The 25,009-nt window shown below is 44.9% G+C and overlaps 1 protein-coding gene across 4 annotated transcripts in view; it reads left to right on the forward strand.

The window, feature by feature from the left end:
* Dock8 (dedicator of cytokinesis 8) overlaps positions 1-25,009 on the forward strand; it is a 178,872-nt gene that overhangs the window by 88,906 nt on the left and 64,957 nt on the right. For all 4 annotated transcript variants that reach the window (XM_013018441.1, XM_013018443.1, XM_013018442.1 and 1 more), the window contains 11 exons: positions 418-498; positions 1,759-1,918; positions 4,587-4,723; positions 5,577-5,670; positions 6,854-7,016; positions 16,094-16,211; positions 17,978-18,048; positions 19,029-19,167; positions 20,528-20,629; positions 23,305-23,400; positions 24,036-24,270. In XM_013018441.1, coding sequence (XP_012873895.1) covers positions 418-498; positions 1,759-1,918; positions 4,587-4,723; positions 5,577-5,670; positions 6,854-7,016; positions 16,094-16,211; positions 17,978-18,048; positions 19,029-19,167; positions 20,528-20,629; positions 23,305-23,400; positions 24,036-24,270 — 1,396 coding nt within the window. The remainder of the gene's footprint in view (positions 1-417; positions 499-1,758; positions 1,919-4,586; positions 4,724-5,576; positions 5,671-6,853; positions 7,017-16,093; positions 16,212-17,977; positions 18,049-19,028; positions 19,168-20,527; positions 20,630-23,304; positions 23,401-24,035; positions 24,271-25,009) is intronic.

Raw genomic sequence — 25,009 nt, forward strand, 5'->3', positions numbered from 1 at the left:
AAGTTTACATTCCCACCAACAATGAAGTAAGGTTCCTTTCTGTCCACATCCTCTCCAGCATCTGTTGTTGTTAGAGTTCTTGATTTTTGCCGTTCTTTCTGGGGTGAGGAAGAAAAATTTTTAAAAACCACATACTTCCACTATGCAAAGATAGCCACCATTAACATTTTGCTGTGTATCTACTATCATCCTTGAAATGTACCTTTATGATATTTGTCTCACCAAAAACTCTATGGTAGTCTCTATTTTTTCTTACCAAAAAAAACTCTATGCAGTATACTGTTTTTTAATCAGAAAACGTTATGGTTGTCCTGTGTCATCAAATTTCGTTATAAACCTAATTGTAATCGTTGCATAGATTCTATTTTACGTGGCTGTAGTTCACTTGCTCTGTTTTAATACTGTTTTTGTTGCTAGATTGAAAAAGTCCTGCAACAGGGGGAAATTGCAGACTGTGCAGAGCCTTACATGGTGATCAGAGAAAGTGAAGGTGGAAAGGTAGGAGCTTTGAATATTGCAAAATGGTGATATATTGGGATAAGTAGACATTTTCAGAGGTACTCTTGGGGTTTCATACTGTTTCAGACAGGGACATAGTACACACTGTGTCTAAATTGTATTTAAACAAAATGGGAAAGAGAAACCAGTGATCAATAATGGTCTTTTTCAAAAAGAAAATAAAGTATTGAACTCACTCATGATTCTAGCTATCAATGAATGACTATAACATTCCATTGAAACAAAGGCATACCTCATTGCCTGAGAGGACTTCCAAGACCCCATACCACTAAAACAGGGCCAAAGCCTCCTCCACAACATGGATGTGGTCCTGTGGGGAATTGGCTATGACCACCCCATCCTAAATTAATTAGCCCGATGGAGCCTACGCCATAACTTTTCCCAGCACCCATTTGCAAAAGCTCCTCAGTGATTTTTCAGATCATAGCCTTTTGGGGGAAAAAATATCCTTAACCAGACTCATAAACTTCAAATAAAATTGCTTGAACTCAGCACACTTGTGTTTTAAAATCCATCACTTAGTCTGAACTTAAAAAGAATGCAATTATTGTTAGTAAACAAGTACCAAAAACGGTTTCTGTTTAATCTATAGATCTTTTTGGAGTTTTCAAAGCAGACTTTTGTAAAACACATGCTCTCGGAAATCTGACAGATCATGTCTTAAGTTTTTTTCCTCCGGTTTCTCTCAAGAGAATGAAAATCATGTAACTATACCTGAAAGAATCCTTTAGAAATTTACCACTATACCATATCTGGGTGCTGTTGGCTCATGCCTATAATCCTAGCTACTCAGGAGGCTCAGATCTGAGGGTTGTGGTTTGAAGCCAGCCCTGGCAGGAAAGTCTGTGAGACTCTTATCTCCAATTAACCACCAGAATACCAGAAATGGTGCTGTGTCTTACAGTGGTGCTAGCCTTGAACAAAAGCGCTCAGAGACAGTGCCCAGGCCCTGAGTTCAAGCCCCACAACAAAAAATTCACCAGTATGAAAAGCTCTGTACATGTCTCCTTTTAACAGAAGATCTAGTTTACTAATTGAATGTAGTGAATCTAATCTCTCCCTTGTATAATCTGTTTCCTTGCTAAGAGACTCCTGGTGTGAGCCAGTCATTGTTCTGCTGGTTCCTTTCCCTTGGTGGGTTTGGTCTATGGGGACCTCTGTCAGGTGAGACAGGGGCAGTTGGCGTGGTGCTGATGCTGTATTGTTTATTCCAGCTCCTCTCTTTCCGTTTCCCTCTAGAGCAAAGAAAAGATTGAAAAACTGAAACTTCAAGCAGAGGCCTTCTGCCAGCGTCTGGGGAAATACCGGATGCCCTTCGCCTGGGCTCCCATTAGCTTAGCAAACGTTTTCAACCTCTCCACCCTTGAAAGGGAGGGAGCGGAAGCAGAGCCCGTGGCTGGTAAGAGTCTCATCTACATCCAGAAGCAGAGGGCTCCCAAGTGTGCCCACCCTCGGCCATCCACAGGGAAAGCAGAAGGCAGGATAAACAGAATAGACGTTATCAAGGCTGACTTGCTTATGTTTGGTTGAACAGATTCCCCCAGTTATCACAGACATTCATGGAATTTAAAATATGTTCTTATAGCCTTAACATTTTGAAAGTTAATTTTCAAAGCCTAAAGCTGCTGGCATGTACCTGTCAGTGCAACTACTTAGAGTGCCAAGATCTGAGGATTGAAAGTGCAAGAGAGAGAGACACACACACACACACACACACACACACACACACACTCACACACACACACACACACACACACACACACACACACACAAATCTGTGACTCCGGTGGATATAACATGTCCAGGCCCTGAGTTCAAGCTCTAGTACCAACATATACACACACACACCACAAAAAGATATTTTTAGTAATCAATGCCCACTGTCAAACAATAAAATTATTGCCAGGTGCCAGTGGCTCTCACCTGTAATCCTAGCTGCTCAGGAGGCTGAGAAGCGAGGATCAAGGTTCAAAACCAACTTGGGGAAGCAGCCTATGAAACTCTTATCTCCAATTAACCATCAGGAAACTAGAAGAGGCACTGTAGCTCAGAGTGGTAGACTGCTAGCCTAGTGTAAGAAAGCTTAGGTAAACTGCCAAGGCCTTGAGTTCAAGCCTCATGGCCAACCAAAACCCCCAACCAAATAAATAAATAAAATTCTCAGAAATAACAAGAAATGTCAGACATCTATAATGTAACAACCAAGATGGAAAGACTTTGAAAAGCAAGACTCAGTTCTCAGGAAAATATCCATTCTCTTGAAAGTTTATTTTGCCAAGTGCAGTGAAAATAAGAATGGGTGCCAAAAGGGTATCTAGTACGGTCCTAAATTATTTCCCTTGTTTCTTTTTTGTTATTGCCATTCACCACCTCTCCCTTGATGTGACCAATTAATTTCCTGCAAGGTGAAGGTGTAAAACTGCCTAAATGTTTGAGAGATTCCCAGTAGATCCAACTCCAGTGCCAAGAACGAGGTTTCTGTTTTCCTAAATGCCTCTGTACTCAGCAAATATTTGTCTCCTTTTTTGATTTCTTCTGCATTTGTTACCTCTGCTACTTTTTAAAATTAGCATGTACTAGCTCTACTAGCTATATAAGGAGATATTTCATTGTAACCTTTCCATGAGTGTATACAGTATATTCCAATGAACCCCTGTCATCTCTCCCCCAATACAGTTTGAGCGGGTTTCATTGTTTTTATGCTGGCTGACAATCTGTTTAGACCATCCTCTTTCATTCTCATTAGCCCAAACCCCTCTTGCTTTCCCCTCCCTCAACAGATCCTGTTTCTCTTCTCTTCTCCCCACCCTTACCTCTTATCTCTACCATGTCTGAAATGTTTGTCTTTCTCCAGAGAAGGGAGTAGAAAGAGTTTGCTATTGCGTGACTGTTTGCTATTATTGTTGTGTAACTGCTAATGGGTCATGAATGCCCCTTTTCTTCATTTAGACTGGCTCATCACAATTGTTCTAATGCCAACATCTGAGCATAGCCTTATTGGAAATCTTTAAGTGGGGGAGTTGGGCAGGCCCCGTAAACTAGACAGTTCAGAAATAGGGCTTAGCTGAAGCCTCTTTGGCTAAGATCAAGTACCCTGAACCACAGAGATGCAATGTATTTGTGCTGTGTTTAGGTGGACACAAGGAAGTTCCAACTTGGCTTTGAGATAAGAATCAGGGAGAAGATAGCCCTCCAGAGCAGGTTGTAACTATAAGAGTTCTAGACCATTTGACTCTTCCCGACAGAACCCTAGTTTCTCTGGTTCAAAGCCACAAGACTTCTACCTAAGTAAGAGGGATGAAAAACAACTACACCAAGTTTCAGGATCCTGTCCATAGACTCCAGTAGAAAGGTCAGTCCTAATGTCCAGTCTGCCCTATAGAGCAGAGGCAAGCTAGAAGCTGGATGTACATAGGCTGACCACTGTGTACTTAGGGTGAGATCCCAGATGCCTTCAGGGTTGTTTGAGTCCTACACACCTCTCCCAGTGGAATGCAGATGTAGAAATAAAACCATAGCAAACCCAGAGCTGACTAAATAAAGCTTATCAGGAGAGCCTGATCTGGTTTCAGCCCTGGGACTCATACTGGTAGCTTCTGGCCTGCCCTAGTCTCCAGAAAGGGAGCCCAGGGCTGATACCAACCCTTCACTCTGCAGGACTCCTCACCTAGCAAAGGCTGGGTCTATGAGGAACAATGGCGGTCAGATCCATGGTGACCCCATTCAGCAACTTTACCCATACCTTAAATATGGTTAAATTAGTGATTGCTGTGAAAGGCCCAGGTGCTAGTGGCTCATACCTTTACCCTGAGCTACTGAGATCTGAGAATCATACTTTGCAGCCAACCCAGACAGGAAAGTCTGTGAGACTCTTTATCTCCAATGAACAACCAGAAAACCAGGAGTGAAGCTGTGACTCCGAGTGGTAAAGCATTAGCCTTAGCAAAAGAGCTCAGGGACTGTGCCCAGGCTTTGAGTTCAAGCCCTAGGCCTGGCAAAAAACAAATGAATAACTACTGTGTGTTCAAACAAAGTACAGTGTAGAAAGGCAATTGTTTGTCTTAAAGGAAGAAGCTCTTCAGGTGAGCGGAGGACTTGGTCCCAATCCAGAAGACTGTCCGAACGAGCCCTCTCTCTGGAGGAAAATGGAGCTGGATCTAGCTTCAAAGCCACCACCATGACCATTAACAGCTTTTTCAAGCAGGTATCTACATCACAGTGAATCTGGATTTGTGCCTAGATGCTGGGGCCTCTATGGGGATTGTATTGTAGTGAGGGGAGAGAAAGCTAATTCACCTCACCAGGCCTCAGGGTCATCATCTACAACAGAGGGGCTGCTGGTGCTTGCTTCGCATGGCTATTGGGAAGTTGGATGACACAAAGCATATAGAGCTCTTCTCAGAGTGCCCAGGACACAGTAGGTGCTCACTGAGTGTTAGACACAGTAAGTGGTGCTTTTGCCCCACTATTACGAAGTATCTAACTTGATTATAGTGGTTAATCCCTTCAATAAGGTTATGAAGAGAATCTGGCCAAGATGTCCTTTCTCTACTGAGAAATGTCTTCTCCCTACCAGCTGCTATCCTGTGCCAGCTTGGCAGGATTCTGTTACACATAGGAGATGGCCCATTCCAGATGGCATTCTTTGTCTGCTCAATAAGTATTAAGACTATTTTTTTTTCTTTTCTACTTCCTAAGCTGAGCACTAGTGGCTCATACCTGTAATCCTACCTGCTCCAAAAGCCAGCCCAGGCAGGAAAGTCTGTGAAATTGTGTCTACAATTAACCAGCAAAATGCCAGGCCGGAGGTGTGGCTCAAGTGGTAGAGTGCTCAAGCCCCAATTTCAGTATATGCACACATACAAAAAATTTACCTCCCTAGAATTCTCAAATGCACCCAGAAAGTGCAGTCTACCTTGGAATGCACTCTTAAGTCCCATCCATTCCAATTTTGGTGACATTCTTGTTAGAACTCAAAAGTCTTACAAATCTCTGACCCTAAATTCAACAGGCATCAGTATGTCTACCTACACTAACCCAACTTGTTTTTCCCGCAGGAGGGAGACCGTCTTAGTGATGAAGACTTGTTCAAGTTCTTAGCTGACTACAAGAGATCTTCATCCTTACAGAGAAAAGTCAAGTCAATCCCAGGTATGGATGGCTTGTCTTTATCCTCCTGGGCTATGCCCAACCATTTAATGCAATTAGACATTCTTGGCCTAAGACTACAGTTAAAAAAAATCATTTTCCAAGTACAATGTGGGGTTTTGCCATCAAAGTTAAGAATCTAAAGTGGTCTGCTTAGTGGATTTTAGTAAACCTACAATACTTTGTATTTTTCTTGAGGGGTCCATTCTACAAATGTACTTTAAGTCTAGTTTCTCAGATAATCAGATACTTGTTGGAATAGAAAAGCCCTCTTTTATCAAGTAAAACATTGTATGGAATCTTAGTATAAAAAAAAGTGTGCATGGGGCTGGGCCTGGTGCTGCTCACATGTAATCCCAGCTTCTTGGAAGGAAGAAGTATGAGAATCATGACCAAAGCCAGACCAGAGCAAAAGCATGAGACCCTATCTGAAAAAAAATTGAAGGGCTGGGGAAATGGCTTAAGTGATAGCGCACTTGCTTAGCCCTCAGTTAAATCTGCAGAGAGACAGAAAGAGCCAGAGAGGGAGAGAGAGAGAGAGAAAGAGAGGGGGGAGGGAGAGGGAGAGGAAGAGAATGTGAGATATGTTGGTAGGAGATATCCTTAGCACAATGACTCATACGGCATTTCTGAAGTACCCTAGAACAGCAGAGTTTGAAAACCATCCATTTTTACTCCAGGTGATGAAGGAAATTTACTATGTTTCTTGTTGTTCACTTTTGTTTGTTTGTTTATGGTGTTGGTATTGAGGTTTAAACTCAGGCCGTGAACACTTGCTTGGCTTTCGGGCTTACAGCTGGTATTCTAGCACTTGAGCCACACCTCCAGCCCTGCTTTTTTCTGGTTCATTGAAAATGAAATCTTAAAAAAAAATTTAGCCCAGTCTGGCTTCAAACCATGATCCTCCAAAGTCTCAGCCTCCTGTATAGCTAGGATTACCAGGCTACCGAAACAAGGCACTCATAATATTGTATAGTTCTAGAAGGAACTCTAATTCATTTCCTACTAAATTCTTGATATTTATTTTATAGAAGCCAAACCCCAAAGCATTGTCATGATAGGAGGTTTTCCCATTTAGCTGTAAGCACTAAGAACACTCTTGGACTTGTATATTTTATGCTTATTATCAGGTCCCTCATGGCATGATCCTGTCTTTACTGACCACGTGCTGTGGTGTTGCCTTTAGGCTTACTCAAGCTGGAAATATCTCCCGCTCCAGAGGTGATCAGCGGTTGCCTGACGCCTGAAATGTTGCCTGTGAAACCCTTCCCCGAAAACCGGACTCGGCCACACAAAGAGATTTTGGAATTTCCCATCCGAGAAGTGTATGTCCCTCATACTGTGTACAGGTAAGAAACGCAGGCTGCTCAAGGGCCCACGGTCCGTCTTTTGTCTGGATCACGCATCTGTTATCTTCCAGCCTCCTCTGAAGCTTGAGGGGAAATGAACTACGATAACTCTAAGACTTCTGTCTAAAGAGATCTTCTAAAGATGGTTTGTCTGATTCTCTCTGTCTCTGTGTCTTTCTCTCTGTGTCTCTGTCCTTGTCTCTCTCTCTCTTCTTTTTCTCTTCTTTGGTGCCAGTATTGAGGCCTGAATTCAGGATTTATACACTATCCCTTAGCTTTTCAGTCAAGGCTAGAGTGCTACCATTTTTGGCTCTTCTGGTAGTTAGTTGGAGGTGAGAGTCACCGACTTTCCTGCTGGTGCTAAGATTCCAGGCATGAGCCACCAGCACCCAGATTCTGGTTCTGTTTTACAAGAAAGGGTTTCTTCCCTCATCAGTGTAATTTAGATTATAGTGGATACACTCTTACTGGAAATGAATAAGCTCTGGTTTTCTTTTCTTTCTTTATTCTTTTTTTTGTGTGTGTCAGTTATAAGGCTTGAACTCAGAGCCTGGGCACTCTCTATGAGCTTTTGAGCTCAAGGCTAGCACGCAACCATTATGAGTCACAGTGCCACTTCTGGTATTCTGGCGGTTAATTGGAGATAAGAGTCTCACAGACTTTCCTCCTGGTCTGGCTTCCAAACATGATCCTCAGATCTCCTCTAGGATCCTAAGTAGCTAGGATTGCAGGTATGAGCCACCAGTGCCCAGAAAGCTCTGCTTTTCTTCTGTGCAGAGGGACATAAAAGGAAGTCATGTGGCTGCAGTGTTTTAACTTGTTTAAAAGACAGATTTTCAGCTCAACACAACTAATGTAATATATTATTTCATTTTCATTCATTAAGCTGAAGTAGCAACATGTGCATGGCATCTAGCATACTGGAGAGCAAGGAGCTGGACTTAAAGGCCTGAAAGGCTGGGTTAGCTTTGATTTCTCATAGTGGTTGATAGATGGGAGACTAGGAAGGGTCACTTGTCAGCATACATGCCCCACAAGCATGGCTGCTCATGTACTTCCCTTGTGTATTTTGAGAATTCTTTTTTTTTTCTTCTCAGTCATGGGGCCTGACTCTGGGCCTGGGTGCTGTCCCTCAGCAATTCAGCTCAAGGCTAGCGCTCTACCACTTGACCCACAGCGCCACTTCCAGCTTTTTCTGCTTATATGGTGGTGCTGAGGAATCGAACCCAGGGCCTCATGCATGCAAGGCAAGCACTCTACCACTGAGCCACCTTCCCAGCCCTATTTTGAGAATTCTTAATGCTATATCAAGCATTTTTCCCTCTATAACCTAAAAAACTATGCCTTATTATTTCTGGGTTTTTACATAAAGCATAACATCAAATCATACTGATGAGATGAAATCTTCTTTAGTTCTGGTGTCTAGCCACAGCCCTCTGCCTTGCTGGCCAGTCTTCAAAGTTACCATGAAGGGAAAAACACAGGCTTTCTTGCATTTCCTGTGGCTTTACACATGCATGCACATATACATGCACACATGTTCACACAGATTTCCTGCAATTATTGAATTGTATTTTTTTCTATCTTCACTTAAAGTTTGCATACAGAAACCAGACACCATTGGCTCCCACCTGTAATCCCACCTATTTGGGGGGGGGGGAGGCTGAGATCTGAGGATCACAGTTTGAAGCCATCCTGGGCAGAGAAATCTACGAAACTCTTAATCTCCAATTAACCACTAAAATGCCAGAAGTGGAGGTGTAGCTCAAGTGGTAGAGTGCCAGCTTTGGGTAAAAAAGCTAAGGGAGAATACTGAGGACCTAGATTCAAGACCTAGTGTTGGCATGCACGTGCACACAGACACAGACACAGACAGACAGACAGACACACACACACACACACATGCACGCACAAGGAAAAGGCAAAGAGCCTTAGAGCTCACATAACCAACATCCCCTAATCCATATTCCAGATGACAGACATTCAGTTTCCCCATTTCCCCAGAAGAAGATGAGGGTGTGGACCTATTTGCTTTGAAAGGCTGTTTGTATCCGTTCAGAAACCTTATCCTATAATGGGGGGGAGGAGGGGGGAGAATGCCTTGTGGCCTGGAATAAACTTGTACCAAATGAATTCTAGTTATTCATCTTCCTGTCAGCCTTTAATCACCCATGGGAGTCATTTATAACTCTTTCTACTCCTTGCTGCAACCATTATCCCTTAATTACAGCATGATGGGGTTTGGAACGCGCTAGTGCCCTGAGTGATTAGGAGATACAGGAGTGCGGGGAAGGGCGAGTCTAGGCGGGTTGCTATGGCCCAACTTGGTATCACGAAAAACAGAACCCCCCGCAATGCACAGAAAGGTCAAGGTTAGTTACTGATTGGAAGTCAGGTCTTTACTCTTAGACATAGTAGAAGACACTTCCTCCAGTTCTTGGCTCCTTGGCTGCCATATTTGATAGCTTGTTCAAGAGAACACAGCGAGAGAATGAACTTGGTTCAGAATCTCACCACATGAAAACGCCAAGGAATTTCCCGAGCGTGTTGTCTAAGCCTCTTGTGCTGCTGTTGAGTGTGTAGAGTTCTTTTTTTCCAGCTCTCTCATCAGTGCTTTAGAGGGGTTGGTTTGGTGAGTCTTGAGCCAAGAGTAGATTAACTCTTCCCTTTCCTAAGCCTCTATCGTATTTCTGTGGTGGAAATGGAAGCGATCCATTTAGGTCTGGTGAAGCCAGTATGGTAATTTGACTAAGTACCTTGGGAGACATCACTTCCTTACTTCTGTTAGTTCTCTCTTCTTTTTAGTCCTTTTATCTCCTCAAAAACCTGCAGTCCCGTGGCTCTCCCACATCCTCTCACATAAAGAAAGGTCCTTTAAGAAAAGACCTCTAAGCTCATTCAATAATGAATCCTTCCCAGAAGTATTGTCATGTTGGTAAGGACAAAGGTTCCTGACTCTTTCCTTCTTTTTTTGTTGTTTTTGTTTTTATCTTTATGCCGGTTCTGGGGCTTGAACTCAGGGCCTGGGCACTGTCCCTGAGCTTTCTTTGCTCAAGGCTGGCACTTTTTATCACTTGAGAACACAGCTCCACTTCCAGCCTTTTGGGTGCTTAATTGGAGCTAGCTTTGAACTGCATTCCTCAGATCTCAGCCTCCTGAGTAGTCAGAATTACAAGTGTGAGCCACCAGTGCCTGGCTCCTATTTCTTTTAGAAAAGATTTCCCTTGACTTTGCTGAGGAACTCTAGATGTGCTAATGGGACAGGTTTAACATGTAGGGCACAGCAGTGCTGTGGTCCTAATGACAGATGCTGTCTGGTCTGGTGTGAGTGGCAGCCAGTCACACATGCAGGAATGAATGGCGATAAAGCTCTCTGTGTATCACTGTGAGAGTAGAACTCAAGGCACCTTTGACAAGCATCTGCCATCCACCCCTCCTCCCCCAAGGACTTATTAGCCTATCAGAAGCCTCATTTCCTCCACCTCTTGAGGTGTTTCCTTTCTTTACCTTGTCTTTTAGTGGGATGAAGTAAGTTTTGGGCTAAGAAGGACATGATTCAACTTACATCCCATAGGAGTACTGTCCCTAGGTACCTCTACTTTGGTAAGCTGCTGTTCATTTTTTTTTGTTTTTAGTTTTAAAAAAAAAAACTCTAGATCAAGCCAAGAGCTGGTGGCTCACGCCTGTAATCCTAGCTACTTAGGAGGCTTAGATCTGAGGATGACGGTTCAAAGCCAGCCAAGGCATGAAAGTCCGTGAGACTCTTATCTCCAATAAACCACTCAGAAAACCAGAAGTGGCACTGTGGTTCAAGTGGTAGAGTGCTCGCCTTGAGCTGACGAGCTGAGGGACAGTGCCCAGGCCCCACAACCGATTACAAAAACAAAAACAAAACACTAGATCAGAGTTTCTTTTATTATAACGTCAGAATCCCTATAACAAAATCAAACCCTCTGTTAACAGTAGAGCTGCTCAGGCCTCTCAAGGACTAGGTATTTATGAGATCCTTGCACTGAGATCCAGCTGTTGCTCAACATTGCTCATCCCAGCAATGACTGAACCTCAAATCAGCAGCTTGGTGGTTCCACCCGGCCACCTTCAGCCTCCGTAGCTGGAAGCCCAGAAGTAGACTCCTGTGATTGGAGACAGACCCAGGCAAGGGATTTTCAGCCCTCACCAGCACAAATACGGCATTTCTGGAATGGGAGACAGCTGTAGAAATGTGGTTGCTACAAAGGATTATCCAAATCTGAGCTCAGCATTCCTGTTTCCACATCCACATTGCTTTTTTTTCCTTTTCCTTTTTCTAATACTGGTTGTTTGCTTAGGAACACGTTTGAACCAACTCCTGGATTATTTTTCATGTGATCCAACAGCTGATGGTTGAACTGCCAGCTGCCTTCTGGTGGGAGCAGAAAGAACACAGCATGAGTCGGGACCAAGGCCCAGCAAGGGCATCAAGGGCATCTCATCCTGGGGCAGCCACAGGGGTGTGTGCAGAGATCACAGGCACAGAGATTGTAATGAGCTCGTTACGCTCTGTGCCATCCCTTTAACAAGTGATTCCATTAAAGAAAGCCACAGAAAGAGCATTTGCATCTCTCCTCCTTGCCCTTGAGAGCCTTATTTATCCAATTATCAGACTCTCTGTGGAGGACTGTGCTTGCTGAGAAGCGTCTCAGTCGCACCATGATTTCTTTGATGGATAATTAGCTGTTCTCAGGCCTCCTCCTATTCAGAGTGTCTTCAGAGGAAAAGCCAGCGCAGGCCTAACAGGCAATGCTGTCTGCCTGACAGTGGGATTTTAAGGAAGACCAGCTTGTGACGGACAGAGGGAGGATGGGAGGGGTGGAGGCAGAGTTGATCTTGAGTGAACATCAAGTGCTAGAATGTGGTGAATAAAATTTATTGTGGGGGGGGTCATCGTAGGGCTTGAACTCAACCCTCCAACTTGCTAAGTTTGCTCATACTTGAGCAGCCACATTGCTGGCCCTTTTTGCATATATATATATATATATATATATATATATATATATATAATTTTAATATGGTCTCATTTTTTTGCCTGGGCCAGCCTGGACTACAGTCATCCTATTTATAACTTGTTTGTCCAGCTTTTTATTGGGATAGAGTCCCCCCCAAACCTTTGTGCTTGTGCATGTCATAAACTTTAATCCTCCCAATCTAAGATGTTTCAAGGAATTAGGATTACAGGTGTAGCCATCCTGTCTCTGGCTGAGTGAGTGAAATTTCTGAGGAAAGGCATGAACCTAAGTAACCTTGATGTGAAATGGTTAGGAATGGAATTGGGGCAAGTGGGACTTGATCTTGTTTTAAAAAGTAGATTCTCCTTGTAAGCTCCCTTAACTCTGTAGTCAGAAAGGATCTTCTCCACGCTGGGGACAGAGTAGGTATGGCCAGCCTCTGGTGTCCAGTCTTACCTAGAGATCTCTGTTCATGAGGCCTAGAGTGGCTGGCAATTCTAATCAACCGCTAGTCTTTAAAAATCAAAGTCTCCCCCTTCCATTATTCGGCCACTAGAGGGCACAATCCTCTCACTTTCTGGAACCAGACAGTTCTCTGACCTTTTTCTTGAGACTTATTGCAGTAATTTTTATTTACTGATTTATTACAATACGACACAAAGACCAAAAAAAGGTTAAAGACCAAGACCAAGAAAAGGTTAAAAAGGTACCCCAGGATCCCAAAAGATTGCTGTTATTATCCTTTTTAGCAGAGGATTTTATTCTCACCTGTACTTGTCAGCTTCTGCCTTCTTTCATTAAAAAGTCATGACCTTGGCCATCTTTTTTTTTTTTCCGGGGGGGGGATGTATGTAGGGGAAGAGGGCCAAGGAAATGTAGCCCATACCCAGAGCATGAAATCTCTAGGTGGGGGAAGCTGTTCACTAGGCCAACTTACACATCCAGCATCCTGCCTGGCCTTCAGAAGTGTGGGAAGAATTTACCTGGATTCCACATGTGAGGCAGTGGCGTGAAAGGTGTAAAGAAGGGACTGTGTATTCTGCTTCACACTTCACTTCCAGCCACCCTGCTCTAAGGTTGTCCCCTAAAATAACTGTCCTAAGAATCTGCTGCCAGGTGAAGGGTAGCAAATGTCATTTGTTTTTCCCACAGTTCTTTGCCCCGTGCTGGGCAGGTACAGATGTGGCCTGTGTTCCCAGGGATTGGGAAGTAGATGAGGGAGAAACAAAGGAGAAATGTTGAAATCCAGGCAGATCTAGACTTGTGCTTTATTAGGCTGATGAATCGTTCGTCTAGACTGTAGGGAGGGGCCAAGCATCTTTTTTCGTTTGTAGACTTCTGTTAGTTTTTGTTGCTGCTGGGATGAGATCTTGCTATATTACTGACCCTGAATTCTTAGGCTCAAGCAATCCTCCAAAGGAGCTGGGACTATAGACATGTGCCACCACATTCTTGTTTAAGTTGTTATTTTAAAAGCAATCCTTTGACATTGCCTATTCTCCGGGATATAAAAGGCAGTAGGTCAGGCGCCGGTGGCTCATGCTGATAATTCTAGCTACTTAGGAGGCTGAGATCTGAGAATGGAGGTCCAAAAGCCAGCCCAGGTAGGAAAGTCTGTGAGACTCATTATCACTAATTAACCACCAAAATGCTGGAAATGGAGCTGTGACTCAAGTGGTAGAGTGCTAGCCTGGAACAAAAAGAAAAAAAAAAAAAAGCTCTAGGACCTAGCCCAGGTCCTGAGTTCAAGCCCCAGGACTGGCAAAAAGGAAAAAGAAGAAGAAAAGAAAAGCTAATAAATAAAGGTACTCAAGTATTGGCAGCTCATAACTTTAGCCCTAACTACTTAGGAAGCTGGGATCCAAGGATGGAGGCTCAAAACCAGCCCAAGCAAACATGTCTGAGAAACTCTTATATCTAATTAACCAGGGGAAAAAAACAAAAAAGGAAAAGTAGAGGTGTGGCTCAAGTGGCAGAATGCTATCCTTGAGCAAAAAAAAAGCCAAGCAAGAAAACAAGGCCTTGGGATCAAGCCCCAGTATTGACACACACACACACACACACACGGAAAGTGGGAGAGGAGGATAAGGAAAAAAAGGAGGAAGAAGAGGAGGAAGAAAGGCTCTGAGTAGTAAAGCACCTGCCTAGCATGTGTAGTGTAAGTGCTGATTTCATCCCAGCTTGGAGAAATAAATGTGAATGGTTGAAAGAATAAAAGAAAGTTCAGGACATGCTGCTGAATGAGTGGAAAGGATTCAAAGTTTCCTAAACAGTTTGAAAGCAAGAGATACCCCCTGAAGACTCTGGCAGCGATGTTGGATTCTTTCTAACTGCCCCATTTCCTCTGCTGTGCTGTGTGTGACAGAAGAAATCCCTTTCTTCACCACATTCAGGCAAAGATAGGTTGATACTAAATGCCTAAATCTCTTGTCACTAAAGAGTCTACTCAAATACCCTTGTCCAAACAAAGGCTTCCTATGTAGAGTACAGACTACCTTCTCACGCATCCTTGGATATTGTCATTCTTAGGATTATTCTCCTAAGAGAGAAGTCTTCTGCAGGATGAATGCACAGGCCTGGGCATCAGTTTGTTCATAATAAACTTCTATCTGGTTTCAGCTCATTAGATTGCTGCCTATGCTTTTATCTATTGAAGAGCCTGGCAAATTTTCCAAACTGTTATCACTTAGCATTCTTGTCCATAAGAAGTCTGATGGTCCTTGGGTAAAGCATCGAGGCTAAGCCATTCCACTTTGTTGAGAGTCCATTTGCTGGCCTCCAAAGCAGGATGCTGGGTTCAGTCTTCTCTGGTCTCCTTCAGCTGTGTGCTCTGGGGCCCTTCCACTTGGCACGGGCAGAACTCTGAGCACCTGTGGCCTGCTGGGTGGGTGCAGGGCTGAGCAGTACCTTCACAGGTGCTGTGCAGAATGGGGCTGCATGCATGGGGCCTGGGGCCTGGGGCCTGCGGCCTGCCCTTCTCTATGGCAAAGGTGAGGCCAGTAAAGCGGACCATCCAGTCCACAGGCTGCTGCTGTCTTCCCTGTGATGTATTCCACCCCTTTCATCCTGCTCATTATTCCCTGAAGCAAGACAATAAGGAAAGGTAGCCTGGTGTCTTTCAGTTCATACACAGAGGAAGAAAATTGAGCAGTACAGGATTTAGAAAAGATTCTTCCAAAAAAGACATCACAGAGGACAAGACGCGGTATTTGCCACAACCTTCTAGTTGAAACAGAGAAATAACCAAAGGGCTTGTTTTTTGGACACCAGTGCAAGTTATGACACATGATATAAAGTGCTATGCAGCCATGACAATCATGCTTCTGGAGAATATTTAAGATGCCCAGGGGATGTGAATGGCAGGAGATGGAGCAGAGAGGGTCAGGGAGCAGCAGGTCGAAAGGCCCTGAACTAGGGATAAGGTTGAAATGTCCTAGGCCTTGAGGAAAAGCCAGTGTAGGAAAACCACAGAGAGAAAGTTGGAGAGATTACAAAAGAGCCAGATCATACAAGAGCCCCAAGGAAAATAACTACTTTTTCTTTTTCTTTTTCTTGTACTGGGGCTTGAGCTCAAGTCCTCAAGTTTTCACTGGAGTTTTTCCACTCATGGCTGGAGCTCTACCACTTGAGCCACGCCTCTAGTTCCAGCATTTGGTTTTTGATGGAAATCAATTAATTAGCAATAAGCCATTGTTTGAGGGGAATAAAGGAGTACCTTTTCGGGGGTACATTGTGGGCATAGAAATACCACAATGAAACCTTGTGAAATGCATCATTATTTCATACTTCTCCAACAATAGCTCATTCCTTAAGGGAAAAACTTCTCTAGAATAGTCTGTGTATGAGCACAGGCCTGACCATTCATTAGAAAACTTGGTTAAACTAAACTCTAGACCTTTTTTTCTGTTGTTTTGCTTGTTTTGTGGTTGTTTAATTCTGAGATAGGGTTCTCCTAGGTCACCCAGATTGGCCTAGAACTTCAAATCCTCCTTGCCTCAGCCTCTCAAGTGCTGGGATTATACGCATGAACTACTATGCCTGACCTAAGTTCTAAATCTTGATTATTGGTCTTTATCTTTTTTTTTTTTCCAGAAATCTTCTCTACGTCTACCCACAGAGGCTGAACTTCGCTAACAAGCTAGCATCAGCCCGGAACATCACAATCAAAATCCAGTTCATGTGTGGAGAAGACCCTAGCCATGCTATGCCGGTAAAGAGGGAGTTAATATTTGCCTCCAACCAAAAGAACCTGTGTGTTCCTTATCAATTCACATAGGCAACACCCAGACCTCATCAGTGACCAGAATAGCCTTCCTCACCTCCTCCTCGGGTCCAGGGAATCATACCCAGAGCCTTGTGCAGCCTTGGAGAGCACTCTGCCAGCCAAGCCACACCCCAGCCCAAAGGATCCAATATTCCATCCAAGGACAATTGCTAGTCAACACGTTCAGGGGCTGTTAACCTGGTCCAGTGTCTCTCCTGACATAATGATGGAGAAAGGATGGTGATCTGAATTCAAAGTCTCTCTCTTTCAACTGATTCTACAGTAAACTATGAACCTTGGAGATAAATAGAGGACATTTTAGAGACCAAAATCTGTTCCAAGGTCTCACCACACAGGCCCTGGGCAGTAGTAGTCCATAGAGTAAAGAGATGGTCTCACTGTGTCCACCATGTCAGCTGAATTTCTTCCCTACACGTATGCGTTGCACACCTGCCCAAGCATCACGCCATATCTCCTGATAAAAGACACAAAGCAGCCCACACCAGCTCAACACATAGTGAGAAAGGAGCTTCACCCTGAACACCTAGTGTCCAGTCTTCACTAAGGAAACCAAAATGCCAACATCTGTCCTCTTGAGCTGAGTGCTTTAGCTATGATTATTTTCCATAAGTCATAGAGCTGTGTTAACATCCCTTTTCTACTGGGCTGGGTATGTGGGCAGCAGCAAAACTCTTAGCCTAGCATGCACGAGGCCCCGAGTTCCATCCTTAGCACTGGAAAAAAAAAAAAAAACACAAGAAAAAAGTGGTCTTTCTACTAAGAGGATTTTCTCCAGGTGTTTCTGCCCCTCAAATAGCTACTATTGTGGGGGGTTGGCAATTGGGGGGGTTGTTTTTTGTTTTTTGTTTTTGGTGTCTCTTAAACTACATCTCCTCTTCTGTGGTTAATTGGAGACAAGAGTCTCATGGTCTTTCCTGCCTGGGCTGGCTTTGAACTGTGAGCCTCAGATCTCAGCCTCCTGAATAGCTAGGATTACAGATGTGAGCCACCAGTACCCAGCTACTTTTTTTTTTTAACTTCCTCTTCATGCTCACTCATCTATCTGATTCAAGTGTCCTTTTATGGCCATGGGGAGGAATGAAGGAAGGGTGCTTGGAAAGGGATATGAGGGACCCAAGCTTCCTTTCCGCCCTCCCCCCTACTGTCTGGCCTCTGGCAAGTCACCCACTGGGACCATCAGGTACAGCTCCTGTGGCTAACCAAGGTACTCACTCAGAGGAGTGCACGAATTCCAGCCAGTTACCATGCCCTGGGGCAGGCATTACTGCAGCTGGAAGAAAGCGTGGATTCTACCTTAGGGCTGGCTCCTGACCCAAGGAAAGGTAGGCTCCCGTGTGCACAGAGCAGGGGAGATCTGATTCACCCACATGGCGGAGGCCAGGCTTGGGAGGGGAGAGGCCCTGCACCAGAGCTCTCTCACTGAGGGCAAAGGGGTCTGACTGCTCTGTTGTGGACCCCAATGGAAGAGAGGCAGGAAGAAGACAGCACTGGTTTTCCGTGGTCACCTGTGGCCACCGCAAGCCACTTGGAATCTCGGTTCATGCTTCATAGATGGTGTGTAGGGACAATTGTACAACCCGTGACTCGTAATAGACCAGAGCTCATTGGGTGCCCAGCGTCTGTTGGCGCGCAGGTGATTTGAGATGACCAGGAATCCCTGTGAATTTGATGTTTTCTGTGATGGTGAACAGGTCATCTTTGGGAAGTCTACGGGGCCTGAGTTTCTGCGGGAAGTGTACACAGCCATCACCTATCACAACAAGTACGTACAGTTCCCCATTCTCACCGTAAGCTTAGAGGGCCCCAGTATCTCCTGTTTGTCCTAAACTTCTTGGATGACTATTTCTCAACTTGGTTTACAATTCAGGAATGGAGGGTAAGGGGGAAAGGTATGCCCATTCCATAATTCTACCTTATGAATGCGTAATTTTCACCTTACCTAAGCCTACAAGAAGAAAATACTTTGGATTGCACAGGGACCACCAAGAGATTGCATAGTGCTCAATAAGGGACCCAATCTCCTAACTTGCTCCGAGATACCAGAGGGGTTCGGAAGCAAACCCAACTCTCCTTGGCTGGATCCTCATTTCTATAGCTCACTGCTCACCTGCCTCAATTGACCTCCTCTAAGTGGACCAAAGAAAAAAAACTGACAAACTCGTAATTGAGCCATGCCTTAAGCCATAGAGTGTTTCAGCCATTATTTACATTCCACAGGTAGAGGAGAGAGATCTGTACCATGTTAGAGAATAGGGTTTGATCCCGATCTGGCAACCGGGTTCATTCAGGTCGCTCATTTCCACACTGGCTAGATGTGGCCTGGTGAACAGGACAATGTATATAAAGCTTTATTAGCAAACCACCTGAACTTGGTAATCTACCCAAACCAGACTCTTAGGCTGCCTACACCAGCCTGATTTCTCCAGTCCCTCCCTGAGTATAGCCGCGCACCAGGGCCCTGTTCTTGGGAGCTGGAAATGGGGTTATAATAGAATGCTGATTTGCATCACCTCTTCAGATGGGTGGATTGTTTTTTACCCCCATTATGAGGGGGAATTCATTTTCCCGGGCACAGTCAGCAACCAATCAAGGATAGCCAGCAACTGGGTTAGCTCTCAGCAGAATAATGTGAAATGAAAAACCCCCAGGCGGGCAAACAAGAGCAAAGGGTCTGCGGCGTTACTGGGCGGAGTTATAACTCATCCAGCCAGCTAACACTGTGGATCCATGCTTTTGAAACAGGTCTCCGGACTTTTATGAGGAAGTGAAAATTAAGCTCCCTGCTAAGCTCACAGGAAGTCACCACCTCCTGTTCACCTTCTATCACATCAGCTGTCAGCAGAAGCAGGGCCCCTCCGTGGAAAGCCTCCTGGGATATTCAGTGAGTAGCTGTCTACCTGCCTGATTACACTATATCTAGAGGCCCTAAGAGGCAAATGGGGCCATCCTGTTCACTGGCTAGGAGCCTGCAGACAGCAAAATGGAGCAAAATGTGCAGAGGCTAGCCCAAAGCAGAAATGACTTCACTTCTCAAACAAACAAGAAATCACAAATGCAAAGAGATGGGGTGGCAGATGCTGAAAGAATCCTCATTTACATTACAGTTATTTCCAGATTTAATATATCTGGTCCACTTAAGGAACTAGTACTTTTCCCTCTGGAGGAGGGGGATGGGGAAAGTTATTTCTTTTTAAAAAAAAAATTCCAGCTGGGCGCTGGTGGCTCATGCCTGTAATCCTGGGAGCTGAGATCTGAGGATCCTGGTTCAAAGCCAGCCCAGGTGGGAAAATCTGAAAGACTCTTATCTCCAGTAAACCACCAGAAAACCATAAGTGGCACTGTGGCTCACGTGGTAGAACACTAGCCTTGAACTGAAGAGTTGAGGGACAGCACCCAGGCCCAGAGTTCAAGCCCCAAGACCAACCAAAAAGAAAAAAGAAAATTCAGTTTTTTTTTCAGGATCTTTACTGGGGCTTAAAGTCAGGGCCTTGAGCTCTTGCTTGATGTTTTAGCTGAGAGCTGGTACTCTACTACTTGAGCCACACCTCCACTTCAGGCTTTTTGCTGGTTAACCGGATATGAGAGTCTCACACACTTTTCTACCCAGAAAAGTCTGGGCAGGATCACAGCTTTGAACCATGATTCCCCAAGATCTCAGCTTCTTGAGTAGCTAGAATTACAGGTGTAAGCCACCAGTACCCAGCAAAAAAAAAAAAAAGGGATTTGTTCAAAAACTTCAAAGGTAAAATGAACATTGATGTTCTAACACACAGAGACATTGGCTGTAAAGGGAAACTTGCTATTATTTTTGACTCTGAAGTCAGTAAGTTGTTTGTTTGTTTTTTTTTGGGTCCGGTTGTGGAGCCTGATCTCTGGACCTGGGCGCTGTCCCTCAGCTCTTCAGCTCAAGGCTAGCACTCTACCACTTGAGCCACTGCGCCACTTCCAGCTTTTTTCTTTTTGCTTATGTGGTGCTGAGGAATCAAACCCAGAGCCTTGAGCATGCAAGGCAAGCGCTCTACCACTGAGCCACCTTCCCAGCCCTGTAAGTTGTTGATATTACCATCTTAGGAACTCAAAGAGAATTTAAAATGCAAAGAGCTGGATGGCTATGCCTGCCAAAAAGAGACCAACAGAATAGCTCATCCCTGGTTAGTTACATTTGATGGTTGTGAACTGGAGAAATTGCCAGAATTATATGTTGCGATAAATATTATTTTTCTTCACATCATCTGTCTCAGTGGTTGCCAATCCTCTTGAACGAGCGGCTTCAAACGGGATCCTACTGTCTCCCAGTCGCCCTGGAAAAGCTGCCACCCAACTACTCCATGCACTCCGCCGAGGTGAGTGGCAGACCAGCCCGCAGCACTTTTACCTTTCAGCATTGGTCCTAGCTCACCTTTACCATTCCTTTAATGGGACCAAGGGTGCTCACTGCCGCATCCTCTGTGGTCGCCTCCCAGCACCTGCTGTTCTGATAGAAAGGGAGACAAACCTGACTGAGAAAGAAACCTCATCCCAAGCAGAATATACGTGAACCTTGCATCTGATGGCTTATAGAAGAGGAGGCAAAGTTGGGCGCTGGTGGCTCACGCCTGTAATCCTAGCTACTCAGGAGGCTGAGATCTGAGGATCGCAGTTCAAAGCCAGCCAGGTCAGGAAAGACCTTGAGCTGTGTATGGCTCAAAATGGTAGAGCGCTGGCCTTGAGCACAAAAGATCTAGGATAGCACCCAGCCCTGAGTTCAACAAAATAGAAGCGGAGGCAACTAAAGGGTCCTTCTAAAATACTTTCAGGCCAGCATTTAGTGGTTTCTGCTGTGACTCGGGGGTCGCCATCTAGATGGAAACTGGAGCTTTTTATTCCTCAAAGATGCCCTTGGCAAAGCCCCTCCCCTTCCTATTTCTGGTGGGTCCTCTTTGGCCTGTGCCATTCACAGCGGCAGAGCCCATCTGAACACCGCCCTGTGGGTCCCTTCCTTTGGCCCTCGGACTTGCTTTTCCACGCTTCTCGGTCCCTGTGATGGAGGTTTACATCCATGAAGTACTTCTTTGAAGCAAATCAGATCATGTCGTATTGTAGTACATGGCTTGAAAATCCAGACTGCTTTTCACCATCACAATACCACGGGCATTTCAAGTTCTCAGTAGGCACCTTGCAGCCTCTCTGCTGGACAGACACAAGTCGGGGCTGGTCTACACCCAGAAGTGAGCCAGTAGAAACAAGGTCCTGTGGGCTGGAGCAAGGACCAAGTGGTAAAGCACTTACCTAGCAAGCACCAAGCCCTGAGTTGAAACTCAGTACTGTAAAATGAATCAGTTAAAGTAAATTAGACACTGGATCTTAAAAAGTCAGTATTGGAAACAATGTGAAATATGTCAATAATTTTGATACTGATGACATATTGATAGAAAATATTGACTCTATTGAGTTAAATGAAATATATCATCAAAATTATTTTTTACATTCTCCTCTTTATTATCTTTTTGTGTGTGTGTGCCAGTACTGGGGCTTGAACATAGGGCCTGGGCCTTGTCCCTCATCTTTGGTTACTTTTTTTGGGGGCGGGGAGTCCGGTCGTGGGGCCTGAACTCTGGGCCTGGGCACTGTCCCTCAGCTCTTCAGCTCAAGGCTAGCGCTCTACCACTTGAGCCACAGCGCCACTTCCAGCTTTTTTCTTTTTGCTTATGTGGTGCTGAGGAATCGAACCCAGGGCCTCATGCATGCAAGGCAAGCGCTCTACCACTGAGCCACCTTCCCAGCCCCTGGTTACTTTTTTTTTTTTTTTTTAATATGGTTACTACACAGCTGAAAATGTGTATGGAAGGTTCCCATTCTAGTGTCCTCAGGAGGCTGCTAAACACTGTAGGTGAACTGACCCTGGAAGAATTTCTTCACGCTGGGGCTTCTCCATTCTTCCCAACGTCCTGGCTGTTGCTCTGCTCTGCAGGTGGGGACCAGGTGGGGGTCCGGGGCTGATGGTATAGGATCTTCTACTTCTCAAAAGAAATGAGCAATGTATGAGCATGTCTGACTTTGGAATGCTAGCAACTAATTTTACACATTTCCAACACACTATGGACCCAACAGAACTTGTCTAGGGGCTGGAGCCTACCCTGGATCTGGTTTGGCTCACCCTAGCTAGTTCTGCAGGCCTTGGTCTCCCATGCACACTTTCTGCCTTTGCAAACACAACCTGCTTTCTTCCATTCAAATGAGTGACAAGCTGGGTGCTGGAGGCTCACACCTGTAATCCCAGCTTACTCAGGAGGCTTTGAGATCTGAGAATGGAGATTCAGAGTCAGCCGAGGAGGATAAGTTTGCCAGATTCTATCTGCAAAATAACCAGCAAAAAGTAGGGCTGGCGGCATGAGTCAGTAGTAAAAGCACCAATCTAGCCAGTGTGAGGCCTTGAGTTCAACAGACTCCAGTACCATCCTCAAAAAGAAAAGAAAAGAATGTAAGAGACACAAAACCCAGGCTGGGCCCTTCATGCTCAACACCTCGGGCTATGTCTAAAAGAATTGTTTCCAAGGGGACTTTGAGGCCTAGAAGCTGCCTCTTGTGCTTACAAAGGCATTGATAGGAGGCAAATATAACTCATTTACTGAAGAAGCAAAGGCCAAGCAGGACTGCTACTTGAGGAAGCAATAACCAGCATTCAAATGCATTGGAGTTTCATGTGTAGGTATTTTACTCTTGGTCCCAATGATTGTGATTCATGGGAAATGACTTTATTTTGATTCCTGGGAGCTCAAAGACAGATCACCTATTTCAGCTCTCTGCTGGGAACAGTGGAACCTGAGAACACTAAAGCCCAACAAGGAAGATTGACTTGTCCAAGCAAAATAACTAGTTCAGTGCAGAGAATTGAACTTGAACCCAAGGCTCCTGATGCTGTCGCGTTAGAGTTGGGGGTGGGGAAGTGGTTTATCTGTGGGACCCTGATGTGACTCCAATTCAGAAGAAGGGATTGGATTGCTAACCTTTGTATTTATTGTTTTCTTCTTTACCACAGAAAGTCCCATTGCAGAATTTCCCTATTAAGTGGGCCGAAGGTCATAAGGGGGTATTTAATATTGAAGTGCAAGCTGTCTCTTCTGTTCACACCCAGGTAAGGAGCACAATAGCAAACCAAAGTGGACCCAGCAGGCTAATAATGAGGAGGAGGGCAGTTGAGAAACGGCCCCAGGGCAATGAAGAAAGATCAATGAAGCCAGGTGCTGGTGGCTTAGGCCTATAATCCTAGCTACTCAGGAGGCTGAGATCTGAGGATCATGGGGGTGAAACCAGCCTGAGCAGGAAAGTCCGTGAGACTCCTATCTCCAATAAACTACTCAGAAAAAGCCAGAAGTGGTGCTCAATTGGTAGAGTGCTAGCCTTAGACACAAAGAGGCTCAAGGACAGCACCCAGGCCCTGAGTTCAAGCCCCAGGACCAGCAAAACATACAAACAAGATCATTGCGGATAAAACAACAACAAATTAACCTTTGGCTCTTTGTAAATAGTCTTGTAAGCCTATTGGGGTTCGTGTTGGTGGCTAAATCAGGATTTTCGTCGGGTAGTAATTATTGAAAGGTGCTATTTTGTGTACAAAGCAGTTTGTTGCCTTGGTAACAAGGCAGTGGGTGTGTGATCTGAAACATGGGCTGGGAAGTTGCTCAGTACATAGCTGAAGCCTGGTGTTTATACGTCCTTGGGTAAACACTGACAGGATCAGCTCTCCATGATGCTCTTCTGCCTTCTCAGGACAACCACCTGGAGAAGTTCTTCATCCTCTGCCACTCCCTGGAGAGTCAGATGACCTTCCCCATCCGAGTGCTGGACCAGAAGATCAGTGAGAGCACGCTGGAGCATGAGCTCAAGCTCAGCATCATCTGGCTGAATTCCTCCCGCCTGGAGCCGCTGGTGCTCTTCCTGCACCTGGTGCTGGACAAGCTCTTCCAGCTATCCGTGCAGCCCATGGTCATTGCTGGCCAGACAGGTGGGGCTGTGCAGGGCTGGAGGGAAGGCCAGGCTGGGGGACAGGGAGGGCCTGTAGGGAGTAGGGAGGACTCTGCTCAGTGATATGGGAAGCACTGTGATCTTCCTTTGAACTGATATATTTTTCTTTTTGTGGTGCCAGTTCTGAGGCTTGGACTCAAAGCTTGGACTCTGTCCCTGAGTTTTTCTGTTCAAGGCTAGTACTCTACCACTTGAGCCACAGCTCCACTTCCGGCTTTTTGTTGGTTCATTGGAAGATCAGAGCCTCATTCATGGACTTTCCTGCCCTGGCTGGCCTAGAATCATGATCCTCAGATCTCAGCCTCCTCAGTAGCTGGGATGATTTATAGGTGTGAGCTACCAGTACCCAGCTTCTTCTGATAGTTTTGTTTATTTGTTCTTTTGTGGTTCTGGGGGTCAAACTCAAGGACTTGTGCATGCTAGGCAAGGGTTCCACCGAGGTACATCCCCGGCCTCCTTTTCACTAATAGTGTGAGTTCAAGAGATGCAGAATCTGTGGTTTGTTGAGACTGAATATTTAAAAAGAAAGAAAGAAAGAGAACAATAAAATAGAGTTCTTAATGTTGTTGTTTTGATCACCTTCGTTGAATGATTATAGGCAGTATGTCAAATATACTTACATACTAATTACTACTGATAATTGATAGCTTTAATTTGCCTCTAAGACATATTTGTTTTCTTGGCCAACAGAGAGGTTTTCTTTCTCTTTTATTGGCTTT

The sequence above is a fragment of the Dipodomys ordii genome, unplaced genomic scaffold (genome assembly GCF_000151885.1).
Source record: "Dipodomys ordii isolate 6190 unplaced genomic scaffold, Dord_2.0 Scaffold40, whole genome shotgun sequence".
NCBI lineage: Eukaryota > Metazoa > Chordata > Mammalia > Rodentia > Heteromyidae > Dipodomys > Dipodomys ordii.